At 21.0% G+C, this 14,171-nt stretch overlaps 3 protein-coding genes across 5 annotated transcripts; 1 reads left to right on the top strand and 2 right to left on the bottom strand.

Moving 5' to 3' along the window:
• Positions 1 to 287: 287 nt before the first annotated feature.
• Positions 288 to 4,562, bottom strand: LOC102672019 (probable ATP-dependent helicase PF08_0048). Of its 3 annotated transcripts, none has more exons than XM_006617768.2 (10): positions 4,355 to 4,562; positions 3,825 to 3,955; positions 3,613 to 3,755; positions 3,385 to 3,532; positions 3,079 to 3,314; positions 2,940 to 3,000; positions 2,554 to 2,834; positions 1,350 to 2,473; positions 782 to 908; positions 288 to 696 (listed from the first exon to the last, which is right to left on the bottom strand). In XM_006617768.2, exons 2-9 carry the CDS (start codon positions 3,931 to 3,933, stop codon positions 782 to 784), a joined length of 2,229 nt encoding a protein of 742 aa, XP_006617831.1. In that variant the 5' UTR covers positions 3,934 to 3,955; positions 4,355 to 4,562; the 3' UTR covers positions 288 to 696. The 3 variants fall into 3 exon arrangements, with proteins under 3 accessions (XP_006617831.1, XP_031367354.1, XP_006617830.1); XM_006617767.2 differs by having other exon boundaries at positions 675 to 696; positions 786 to 908; XM_031511494.1 differs by lacking the exon at positions 4,355 to 4,562 and having other exon boundaries at positions 786 to 908; positions 3,825 to 3,933.
• A 620-nt stretch (positions 4,563 to 5,182) lies between these two features.
• Positions 5,183 to 7,086, top strand: LOC102672263 (multiple coagulation factor deficiency protein 2 homolog). Its single transcript, XM_006617769.2, has 6 exons — positions 5,183 to 5,340; positions 5,486 to 5,604; positions 5,776 to 5,826; positions 5,981 to 6,132; positions 6,203 to 6,351; positions 6,424 to 7,086. Exons 2-6 carry the CDS (start codon positions 5,497 to 5,499, stop codon positions 6,600 to 6,602), a joined length of 639 nt encoding a protein of 212 aa, XP_006617832.1. The 5' UTR covers positions 5,183 to 5,340; positions 5,486 to 5,496; the 3' UTR covers positions 6,603 to 7,086.
• A 724-nt stretch (positions 7,087 to 7,810) lies between these two features.
• Positions 7,811 to 10,582, bottom strand: LOC102672498. The gene is made up of 8 exons (XM_006617772.2): positions 10,228 to 10,582; positions 9,930 to 10,075; positions 9,750 to 9,862; positions 9,207 to 9,671; positions 9,086 to 9,119; positions 8,713 to 8,887; positions 8,424 to 8,592; positions 7,811 to 8,350 (listed from the first exon to the last, which is right to left on the bottom strand). Exons 1-8 carry the CDS (start codon positions 10,513 to 10,515, stop codon positions 8,091 to 8,093), a joined length of 1,650 nt encoding a protein of 549 aa, XP_006617835.1. The 5' UTR covers positions 10,516 to 10,582; the 3' UTR covers positions 7,811 to 8,090.
• Positions 10,583 to 14,171: the final 3,589 nt, after the last annotated feature.

Raw genomic sequence — 14,171 nt, 5'->3', positions numbered from 1 at the left:
ATGTTGCCATGTAATATATTTAATATATTATATTTTATATTTATGTATCTATTATATATTTTTCAAGTTTAAAAATAAAATTTATAAAAAGTCATATAATCTAAATTTTAAAAATTATTCTAGTAATATTACTTAAAATTAAAAATAGTAACATGTGATCTTTGTGCAAAAAATTAAGGAAATTTCAATTTTACAATAATCATTATTCCACTATCGAACATTAATAATAAAACAATATTTTCGTTGCTTGTTTTCGAATGTAAATTAATGGAATAACTAAGAAATTCATATTTTTAAATATTTATTTACTCATTAAAACGTAATTAAGTATACAAAAAAGTACAATATACGAACAATACTACAAGAGGAAGTCAAAATCATCGAAGCTATGACTACGTCAAAGCAAGCCGATTTTATGTGAATAATTAACAATAGCTGTGTATAACAAAACTGTGCGCAACAATGGAAGCAAAATGGTTCGAAGTATTAATTTGTTTTACACTTATAAATGTTTAGTAAAATCAATTTCTCTATTTTTTGGAAATTTTTTTTAATAATATTCATTATATGCATTAATAACTTATTTACATAAAAGGGAACGTCGATGTACTTTAAAAACACACTATTGTGTTTTATCAATCATTCCTCGAGTATGGAAAAATATCATAGCATAATTATTGATTCCTTCGTAATTTTCTGAAATAAAAAACAATTATTTAAAATAATGTAAAATATACAAAATTCTTCATGTTCAATCTCCAATGAAGATAAAATATATTACTCACTTTTTCAAACTAGGTTCATGAAAATTGACTGGAACACGTTTTCTTCTAGGACGACTATAAGAGCTATTGATACTCAAATTACTTTCCGAGTCACTTGAATTAGAGCGAGTAGGTACAGAATTTCTGCACATATAAGAATTTAAATTGTACATAAATATATACGAAATATCCGAATTTAATATCATTGCAAATAATTCGTAAAATATTTATTATATAAAAAAATTAGTTAAAAAAATGCAATATAGTATCTTTTCATGTATTTTATTATACATCAAATTCTATATAATTAAAATTAAAATAAATTAACTATTTTTTCAATATAAATAATTAAAATTTTTTTAAAAGGAATATTAAATTATATTAATTAATTGCATCAAAAAATTGATTGTATTTAAGGAAACAAATATAACTTGTATATATTTATACATTTAGTTATAGTTAGTATAGTTATATTATATCAAAATTATTATATATATAAAATTTTTTTGTTTAATCATTTTTTTTTACAATAATATCTTTCGGATATTGTGTATATATTCATACTGATGTTAATATAATACTTACAAAGATTGACTGGAATTGAGAGACAATATTTCATTTGATTTAACATCGAATTCATCCAATTTTTGCAACACTACTTTAACAGCACTTGGATCTTTCACGAATTTATCTTTCTTTTTCTTTTGACAATTATTTTTCTTTAATAACGATGTTTCAACAAAATCATTACATTGTGTCTGAACTATTTTCACTTTTTTTTGCCTCGAAGATTTGGATTTTTTTTTTAATATAGTCAATTCTTTATCATCATAATCATTATTCGCAAGCAGTGGCAGTTTTACGGTAGACTGGTTAAACTCAGATTCATCTAAAGTATTGTGCGAAACCGATGGAATTGGATAAATCTGGGATATTTGTCGAAGAGTGGTTGTTATTTCTGGTTCTGGTTCAACTATTTGGTTAATATTTGGTTTTAAAGTAGATTGTTCCAAAACTGGTAATTTTAAATCATTTATGTCGAAATTCATATTACATGGACGTTGCGTATAAATCAAGGTAAAATCATCTTCATCTTCACTTTCAAAATAACCTCTTCTTTGTGTCACAAAATTTTGTAAATTCATTGTAGATGCATTTTGAGGTTTATATTCATCATCATTTGCATCTGTCAGTAGCGTTACGTTATGAAAAGTATTATTTTCATTCTGTTGAGATATGTCAAATTCATTTTCATCATTCATTTGTTTACTGTTATTAGAATTATACAGCTGACTTGAATGTGTAATTGACATAGACATAGTTTTTTCTTCATCGAATATATCGCTCGATTCTGTTAAACTTACAATATCTTCATTAGAAATATTTATATTATCAGTCTTATTATTTTTATTAGTCACAGAAGGCACGACTTGAGAATTGTTAAATAACCAACTTGGTCCTTCAAGAGGATCTTCCCAATTTGATGTACAGTTTTTTGTTTCATTAATTTTTTTTTTCTCTTTTAGATCTGTAATATCCAACTCATTATTGCTCTGTTCATCTTTGCTCTCGATTTTTTCATTATTATTTTGTTCGGACTCATTAGAAGAAGACATTTCTTGTATAATTTGTGTTTGAGAATCTTCAAGATTCATATCACAAATATGTTTTGATGTATTAGTTTCTCGATTATTTTGATTTTCTGTTAACTATATATATAACAATTAAAATATAAATTAATATAAAAATAAGTTTTAATCAAAAAAATAAATTTATTAATGACACAAACCATACGAATATTAATGGTATGAGAATTTTGCAATAATTTCGATACGTCATTAAGTTTTACTCTAGGACTTCCTATATGCTCAAAATTTTCAATACTATATCGAGAATTGCTATTTCTCGAACTGTTATTCCTCGAAGTACTATTTCTTGAACTGCTATTTCGTGAACTGCTGTTTCTTGAGCTGCTATTCCTTGACAATCTTGATTTTGATTTTGAGAGCTTTCCTGAAATACTTCCAGAATGTCTATTACTTCTTTCGCTTAATCTTCGTCCATTTTCATCTAAAAGTAAATAAAGTATTTGTTTTAATCTTAAAATCAATGTTTCTATATATTAATCAAAATCTATATTTTAATGTTTTTTAATTTTTTATTAAAAAAGCATACCATTATCTTCTGGTGAAGTAACAGTTAATCTTTCAGGCATTCTGTATGTGCGACCATTTTTCTACAATATAAAATTCTTTTAATAATAAAAAATCATTTATTGTTTTTTAAATTTTATTAAATTTTAAAAAATACTTACACAATTACGTCTTTCAGAAACTCCATTAGGAGGAGACCTTAAACTGCTTCCTTCCTGATTTCTGGGTGGTGTTGTTACTTCTGGTATTATACTTAAGTTTGATGAATTATTAATATATTGCATATTTAGTCTACTTAAATTAATGGTAGGTTTTGTAATGGTGTAACCGCTCACCATAGGTTTCACCACTCCTCTAGTTGGAGATTTTGTTGACAGTCTTTTTATTGATTCTCTTTCTGCAATATATATAATTTTTTTTATTTATTTTAAAATCTAAGTAATATAAAATATAATATATAATCTTACTTCCAGCAGAATTAAAAGACATTCTCATATTGGCAACAGAATCTGTAAATTCTTGACAAGATGAAATTGTATTTGTTAAATAGCTAGTCATTGTTACTAGCATTTTAAGCATTTCTTTAGCATTTTTTAGGACATTTGATATAATAGCCTGAAAAATATATTTTTATAAATTTAATTTTAATATATTTATAAAAATAAATATTTTTATGTTTAACATACTTAACTTACATCACGTTTAGTACAAGCTGAACCTAAATTTTGCACTTCAGCAATTAAAGCAACATTTTGAGAAAATAATAATTGACATTCATGCTTTTCTCTAGATAATGCTTTTGCTAATGAATTATTGTTCATTTTTAATTGTTTACATACTGTAACAATTAAATTTTGTTATATATCAAAGATATCATGTAATCTATAAAAAATTTTCCAAAACTTACATGGTTTATAAGACCTAGTTTCACGATAATTAGTTAAAAAATGCCTTCTTTTACTTAACACTCTCTTCTGTGGTTTTTTAACTTTCCGATGTTTTAATATTTGAGGCATTTTCCATTTATAGTTTGGTCTTCTAAAATATGAAAAAAATACCAAAAAAATACTCTTAAAAGTAATAAGTGAAATTTCACATTATCTTATATATTTTTGACCATTTGTTATAATTGGATATATAATATCACTTCTTTTTTTAAATAAAGAAATAAAAACAAAAAATTATATTTTCTAATTATTTTAAATTAAATAAAATATTTAAGAAATAAGAATTTGAAATCAAAGATATTAAATTATATCTCAAATTATGGGTTATTAAACACACACAATATTTTATATACTAATTTATTTATTCCAATACAAGTAATAATATGAGACAAATTAAAAGGTACGGGCAATAAATTTCTGAATTCTGAAATTGTATAAAACACAAAAGTTAGTGCTAAAATTAACGAAACCGCGTAATTTTGATACATACCTGTCTAAACAACAAAACTTTTCAAGTTTCCCTATTTATAAACACTTTATTAATAATATTATTTCTTTTTACAACTTTATTATAGTCATAAATTATTTAGCAATTTTTTAAAATAATATAATCACATCACAAATTTGATATCGAGAGAAGCAATATATTTCCGCCATTGTGAAAGTACGAATCTCACAACGGCGGGATTAACTCATTGATTAGAAGTAAAATATTATTTATTTATTTTTAAATTTTGTATAAAAATAGAATATGTATTACTATAAGGATTTATTTCAATTTTTTTTACATTTTTTTAACTAATTAATATTTAAATTTAATTTAATATGTAAATAAGAAGTATTTTTACACTCATTTATAGAAATTCAACAACTTGTAAACATATTTCTTATTAAACATTGTTTTTTTAAAACAATGTATATAATAGAATGGATTTTAATTTACAAAGGTATGAACTTTCATCATGAAAAAATTGATTAATAGATTTTGAAGCGATAACTTGAAAATAATTTTGTTAATTAATAAATAATTTTTAATAATATTATAATTAATTGATCAATTTCTGCTAATTGAAATGAAATATTATAATCTTTATAAAATTTTTAATTATTAAAATTTTTATCTACTAAATAAAGTATCTTAAATTATTAAATAAAATTTCATCCATCAATTCTATTTTAATCCATAAAAAAATTATCAATTTAAAAAATTAAAAACACATGATCTTTTTTTAATTTTTAATAATTTTAATTTCAAATTATGTAAACTATAGTTAATGACAATTTATTATTCATATCTTTTATTATATTTTAAATATATCGAATGAACTATAGCGGAAAGTAATACTTGTGCTCTGTCCACGTCAGTATATAACTTTTGTAACATAACCTCAAAATTTATAATCCGGTATTTGATCTTGCCAATGAGCAAGATATTTGCGTACATGTCAATTTTATTCATTGTATAACATAAACAAGGTATTTTTAATAATCTTTAAAATTTATTATCATTTTTGTGATTTATAATATAATACAGTATAATTAAATGTAATAATATGTATATATCATTTTTCTTATATATTTTAAATATATAATTACATATATGTGCATCTATGTGTTGTAGAATATTGCAACATGAATTGGACATTGTGCCTTTTTATAATCGGATGTTTTTGTTGTAAATATTTATATGCTCAACAACAAAGAATTCCACCAGGTGTATCACCCCAACATTATCAACAAGTAAGTTTTTTTCTTCAAATAGTCAAACATATGGTTACTATTATGTTGAAGCTTAATACAAACTTTCTGTTATTTAATGTTCAAAAATATAATATCTTTAAATTACATGAAAATATTTTTTTTTATTTATTATTTCATTTATTAAATCAATTTATATTTTATTTATTTTAGCCTCAATTTCAACAAGTACATCAGGTACCACAACAAATTCCTCAACAACAGGTACATTCATATAATAATGAAAAAAAATTTAATAATTTTTATTTTCTTTTAATTTCTTAATTATTAATAAATATAATATATAATATTAAATGTGATATATTTTTGAATCAACTCTAAATTATTAATAAAATAATTATATATTAAATTTATAAAGTTCCAGCAAATGCCAGGACAGGTACCTATGCAACAAGTTCCTGTTCAACAAGTACCTGTACAACAACAGCACATTCCAACTCATCAGGTACCAATTCAACAAGAACATGGACAAGCAATACTCAATGCTGCTAATATAGTGCATGAAAAAGCGTATGTTACATATATTTAGAATAATTATTATTAATCATTTAAACTTTAGTAATTATTAAAAATTTTACAGTCATATTGCAGAACACATGGAAGTTCCAATAGATACTAGTAAAATGACAGAACAAGAATTACAATTTCATTATTTTAAAATGCATGATGCAGATAATAACAATAAGTTAGATGGTTGTGAACTTATAAAGTCTTTAATACATTGGCATGGTATGTATTAATCAATTATTAATTATTAAATTATTAACCTTATGGAGAATATAATAAATACTTTATATGTAGAACAAGAGAAGAAAGAAGTAGGTGGAGTCAATACTGGACCAAAATTATTTAAGGATGAGGAATTGGTTACTTTAATAGATCCAATACTGTCTTTAGATGATACAAATAATGATGGATATATTGATTATCCTGAATTTATACAAGCACAGAAAAATGCAGGAGCTACTGGTCGACAGTAATTGCATTCAATAATACAATGTTTAATATTATTAAATAATATTTTTATTTCATTTTAAACAAACATACAGTCCCACTTATAAACATTATCATAATTTTCACTTGTTGTCATTGCAGTATCAATAATGATACAATCTTCTATTTTTTTATATTATAATTGAAATTATTTCTATTCTGTTAATATTTTTCAATTGTACAATATTCATATCTAAGTAAATATTATTTTTTTTATATACAAATTGAACTATTATTAATTAAAATTATTATTCAGACATACTGAATATAATAAAAATAATTTATAATTAATATATTATAAATTAAAAATAATTGATTTTTTAATAAAACAAGACTGTCTTTTTTACTGAAAAATGATTATTTTGTTTGATAAAAATTATATATTTTGAAAGATTAATTATTAATTTTAAAATTATAATGTAAAAGAATTTTAAGAATTATTTTCTTTAATAAATGCAAAATTTTTTCAATTTACTAGCTAGCTGATTATTTTAATATTATTGAAAATAATTATAAATATATAATAGGAAAAATGTTAGTAAGTTCTTCCATTTTTTTTTTTAATATTATAATATTATTTTATACACATTATTGAATTTAGTTAAGGTAAATAATATTACAGTACTTAAAAATATGATTATTTGAAAATTTTAGACGCGCATATAGAATTATAATAATATAGTAATTTTTATATTTGCATTATATCTAATAATAGATTAATCGAATTTATGTGTATATATACATGTATTCCTTTTTAGAAATACAAGAAAATTCAAATAAGAACATTTTATAGAGATAAAAAATTAAATTAAAATATAAAAAGCAACAAAACAATTTTTTTAGAATAGATAGTTATTATAATCTTGAAAACATTGATTTTATTATTGAGAATAATTATGTACCTTATGTATTATATGGCTGTAAAAGTTATGTATAAATATAATTTTGTTATAAGTTGTTAGTTCTGTTTTTTCAAATATATTGTCTTAAATTTCCATAGACAAAATTTTATTATTAAATTCTTTAAAATTTTTTCATATTATGAAAGTATTTTATATCAGAAATTATTCTATTTGATAATTTTTAATTTCTTCTTGTATTGTCAATATTTTCAAAAAACAAAACTTATTATATAATCAATATCAAATTAGAATAAATAACTTTGATGAATATAAGTTATTTGATTAAAAATTTATTTCATGAAATATTTTAATATTTTTCTTGTAAATATAATATAAATTTAACAAAATATATAGAAATTTTACAGCATATTAATAAATTTAATACAATTATTTTTACATAAAATATATTGCACATCAAAAAAAGCAAAAAAGATTTCATAAGTATAAAGTACAAATAAATATTTTCAATTTGTTTTAAAATCAAAGTGTTAAAATAAAACATGTTTTATTATATAATTATTTAAAATAATATAAAAATATCACTAAACTTTGTCTAAAAAAATTCATACTCACTTAAAGATACATTCCATTTACTAAATAATCCGCATCATAGGCATATGGTCCATGTCGTCTTCCACGTCTTCGAACAACTCGCAATCGACAAGCAATTAACGTAGCTGTAATAGCTATTATTGTAAGTCCTAAAGCCAAAGATATAACTGCTCCCCTAGGTTTTAGAACTTCATTTTCATTTGCTTTTAAATATTCTGCTATTAAGGTATTTTTCCCATGTTCTTTAATATGATCTTTTATAACCATTATATTTTTATGTTCTAAAATATATATATGTAAATTAATTGTTTATAATAAAATTTTGAAGTAGAAATAATTAATCAAAAAACATACCTTTTGGTTCTTTTGTTTGAATATGATTAAATTTTGGCGTTTCATCTTTTAATGTATTTTGTTTATTATTTTGATTAATTTCTTTTTCATGTAGTACATGTTTATCTTCTTGTTGATAGATTTTGTTATTATCTTTATTTTTTGAAACATCTTTTTGTTCATGTGATGTCTAAGATCATAATATTTTATTTTATTTATTTATTTATGTATTATATTATTATGTATGATTTTATTACGATAAATTTTAAAATCATAAAATCAAAAAATTTAAAATCATAATAATACATACATCACAAGGAGGTGTTGTTGTAATAATAACACTTTTTTCTATTTCAAATATTTGCTTCTGTTGCACACTTGATATTGAAGATGAAGATGGATAAACTTGATTATTTTGCCATTTGCCTCTATTCGAGGATGGAAAATGTGATATATATGGATGTTTTATATCTGAATAGATGCCACTAAATAATTTAAAATAATTAAAAATTAAATATAAATATTTAATATTTTTATAATTTCTTAATATCTTTTAATAATTATTAAAAGTTTTAATTAAATATTTATTTAAATATTTTATATTTTTTATTTAACTTTTTTTTAAGTTTTTACTTTTTATTTAAATATATATTATTTAATTAGGTATATATTAGATATATTACCTGTCTATTTCTTTTTCCCCTATTATACCCGATCCTTTATGATTAAATATATGCGATTGATCTTCTACAAATAAAATATTTTAATAATTCCATTTTATTCAGTAAAATAATCATTACTTACGTTCATAAGGATTTGAATTTCCTTGTTCATGAAACGAATTATAAATGTCTTTGTTTTGATCATACATAGATTGATAATCCCATGCATATCCTGGTGCAGCAAAACCTTTATGTATTTGAGGTACTTCCATTCGTTGAACTGAATATAAAAGAGGCTGTTGTGGAATCATTCTATGAGATAAATTAGGCAATTTCCAATTAACTTCTGGAATGCGAGCATACATAGGAGGGAGGGATTTATGTTGATCAATCATTTGTTGATATTTTATTATATCAACAGGTAATAATGGTGAAGGTGATTGAGGTCCTTGAATTATAGAAGGCAAAATTGTTGGCTTTTCTGTGGGACATACTAGATCTGCTGCTTCATCAGATCCATCTGCACATTGTGGTATACCATCACATACATTATATACTGCTATACAATCTCCAGATGAACGACACTCATATTGATTCCTACTACAAACTAAAAAATATAATATATTTATTTTTTTGCCTTATAAAATTATAATTTTTGCCATATAAAATTTTGATTTTTATGTACCTTGCTTAATAGGTAGAGATGTTGTCAATGATGATTTTGGTGTTAAAGTTGTAATTAATTTCATAGATGGTTCTGTGAAGAAATATTCTGGTGGTGCTGGATCTGATAATTTTCTACATATAAAAAATATTATTATTCTATTATTAAAATATTATAAATAACAAAATAATTATTGCCTACCTAAGAGATTGTAATTCATGTTCTTGTTCTTTTTCCAATTGTGAATTATAGTTGCGTACTGCACTACTATAATTAGCATGATTGGTAAATTTACATTTAAAGTCATGTAATGGACCACATTGAAAAAGATAACAACTTCCTGATTTCTGTATAATATATATTTTAATTTATTATTAATAAAATGTAATAATTTAATTATTAAAACAAAAGAATTTTTGTTATTTTTCTACTATATTAGATCTACTATAATATATACTATATATACTATATTATATCTACTATAAAACTACTCTTATACCTTTTCTTCAAAAATAAATACATCACAACTTTCAGTATCACAGCAAAACTTTAAACAGTCTTCTCTAGAATCAACGTCGTATTCTTTTAAAAATTTAGCACCCATATCTCGGGATTCCTGTGTTCGAATAATTTTATCTTCGTGAATTTTAAAACTGTCGAGGCACATTTGATAATTGTTTCTGAAATTAGTGCGTTTTTCATTTTTTTTTACTAACGTTTCACCAGATACACATAATAAAATTGTAAAAAAATGGAAAAACACTTGCAAAGCTTTGTAAAACATCATCTTCTTGTCATTTATAAGTAAGAAAAACGCGCATGCTTTTTGACTTTCCGTTTTGATCAATAACTTTATGTAACATTTGATTAAACTAGTCAAGAATTTATATATGCGATATATTAAAATTTTAAAACATATAATAAATTATTTAAAAATATCTAAAAAAAATATCAAATATATACGATATTATTTTAAATTAATTAAATTATTAAATTAATTAATAATATTAATATATTTTTTTGAATCCTTTGAAATCATATATTACCAATTATTAAATGGTAAATTTTATCTTTATTTCAATTATTAATAAGAAAATAACATGTAGAAAAAATATGTAAATAAAATTGATCTATTAAATACTCATTATATAGTATTTTATATTATATTTTAGAATAATTAATACATTTTCGTATTATGTATATAGATATATTGATTCAATGCAATTTTGAATTTGTTGTATATAAATATAATTACCTATGAAAAACAAAAATGTAGTAATGTAATTTTTAAAAATAATGAAATGTTATAATCGTATAATTTTATTATATAAATAAAAGCAGATAAACAAATAATGATTAAAAAAAAGGATATTAAAGGATTAGAAAAAGACATATAATTTTTTTTATTTATTATTTCTTTAATATATCAACTAAAATTTTGCAATTGCATACACTTCTGTAGCCTAAGTACAATAACAGAAAATAATCTATTGATTCATACAATTTATTTTTATTAATTAAATTTCTTATTCTAATTATGGAATGGTTTTAGTTTTAGATATGTAACATTTTTCTTTCTTCTATTTTTTAAAATATCTATTAATCTATTTTTTGTAATTTATTCATAATAATTTCATATATATAATTTCATATAAATTAAACAATTATAAAATTTTATTATTAATTTCTTTTTTATAATATTTATATGTATATATATATATATAATATATATGTATAAAATATATATGTATAAAATATATATGTATTATATATATATATATATTATATATATTATATATATATAAAATGTTTTTAAAATTTTTATATATATTATATATTGGATATAATGAAATTTAAAAAATGCTACAAATCTAAAACATATTTATAGCTTATTTATAATGTATATCATACAATTATTTTATTATGTTAATCACACATTGTGTATAAAACTATAGCAGAACTGTATAAATAATTTATTTGATTTAGAATTGCACAGCTAATGACCATTTTAAAAATTAGTATTTTCTGATAGAATAATTAATTGTAAACTTTGTAAAAATATACAATTGCACTTATTTTTCTATACAGATCTGCCTTATCTAAGTAGTGCCATTATAGGTGATAATTTAAATGTTAAAAAATATAAAAAGATTATAAATCAAAAATAGATGGATATATATATAATATTGACTTATGAAAATTTTTTTCATTGATTTATAAATGTTTGCATAAATCCACCTCTATAATTAATTTGATTTACAAATTGATAACTTGCACATAAAAATTTTAAATCTTTAAACTAAATAATAATATTGCTATCAATGATAAAAGAATTTTTTTTCTTTTCACTTTTCTTTTTTCTTTTTTTTTTCTTTTTTTTTAATATAAATTATTTTAACTGATAATATTTGAATCAGTGCAATCTTATAATAATTTACATTAATGGAAGTCAGCAATTTAATTTTTTTAAAAAACCAATGTTCAACTAAATAAAGCATATATTTTAAATGTAATCATATTTAAAAATATCCTGGTTCTTTAATAGATACAACATTACTAAATTATTTGAATTTAGATGAAGAATCTGTAATATTTAAATCGCTAATGAAATTTAATATCATATGATAAATTGCTACATTTATGATTTTGATATATTTAAAATTTGTATAGATATTCACACAACTAAATATTCAGAATATTTAATGTTAATAAACTTAGTTTTTTTGTGAAACATGGCATAAAAATTAAACTGATATATTTTTTATCACATAATAATTTATACTTATAAAAATTTTTTAGACTTTGTTTTTCTTCATACAATGTACAAGTGATGCATGTTCATATTATGTTGAATATATGTATATAAGTAATATTATGCATATTTGAACTTCTGATGCATACAAATTTCTTAAAATTTAGGCACATAGAACACACAATGATATCATTAAAATATCTGCATAACAAAGCTTCAATCAAGAGAACATTTTTCTTAGTTTATATTATTATTATAGAGCTTATTTTAAATATATATAAATGATTTTAAAAGACACACTTACATAGATAAATTGTAAATAAAATTACAGTAAAAGTTGTAAAATAAATTTGAGATTTACATATTTATAGAAAAATTATTCGCAATATATTTATTATGCAATAGTATATAATTTAATGTTCTCATAATTGCAACATGTATTATGCATATATTATACAAGAATAATAGAAATATATATATATATATATAATTTTTTTCATTTAATCTTATATGATATACATAACACGATACGACAAATACTGTTAGGTGTATTTTAAGGCACTCGTGCAAATAAAATATGAAAAATTAAAACAAAGTTATAAGAAACAAAACATTAAGTGGAATAACAATTGATAGACTTATATATATATATATAAATATATTATATTTTCTTTTTATTTGGTTGCATTTAATGATAAAACTAGATCTTTCAATAAAGTGACTTTTACTGCATTTTTATTCTTTGGAATGTAAACCGCGAAAAAGTAAATTATAAAACAATTGTAGATATAGTCTGTTAACCCTGTATTAGTATAACATCTATTTTTTTTGTAGCCTCTTAACAAGGAATATATTTATTCCATCTTTTTTTATAACCAGGAACTTGTTCTTTGCCACTCCCAATATGTATATATTAATAGAATAATAAGAAAAACATTTATAACATTTAAAAACAATTAAAAACTTTGTTATTTGTAAACAGTAACTTATTAGGCACATCTAATAATTTTAATCAACATAATTTTAATAAACATGTGACAGGGGAGTGAATAGTTATATTATTTATAAGTTTTTTATTGAACTATGAGATGTTATTGCTTATACCAATTAACTTTAACTGCTTATATCAATTAACTTAATCTATATTATTAATCTATTCTTATTATAAAAATTTATACTTATTAAAAATAAATATAAATAAAATCAAGATTTGAAATTTATGAGATTAGTAATTTATATATAGGATACTTTATTTTCAGAGAATATATATAATTTTTAATTTTAAAAATTAAATTATATTATGTTCATTCATTCATATTGTATAAATTTTTTGGCATTTTAACATTTCATAGTTCAATTTATTTTATAACATACATATCATATAGAGATATTATTTTGACTACCCCTGTTTCAAATATATAATTTTATATAAATGTAACCATATATAGTTTTAGATTTACTATTTAACATTGCAAGAATACATACTTTTTAAAACAAGAATAATAAACATAATACATACATACATACATATATATATATATGTATACATATATATATAAATACATACACACACATATATATATACACACATATATTTATGCATTGTATATATAAGTCTTTTCACAATATAAATAAAAATTCATAACGAGCACATTCACTTATCATATTTTCATTTGTACAAATAAAAGACT

Source organism: Apis dorsata, unplaced genomic scaffold (genome assembly GCF_000469605.1).
Source record: "Apis dorsata unplaced genomic scaffold, Apis dorsata 1.3 scaffold_326, whole genome shotgun sequence".
Classification (NCBI taxonomy): Eukaryota; Metazoa; Arthropoda; class Insecta; order Hymenoptera; family Apidae; genus Apis; species Apis dorsata.
The sequence above is the reverse complement of the archived record's forward strand: the minus strand, read 5'-3'. Positions and strand labels throughout refer to the sequence as shown.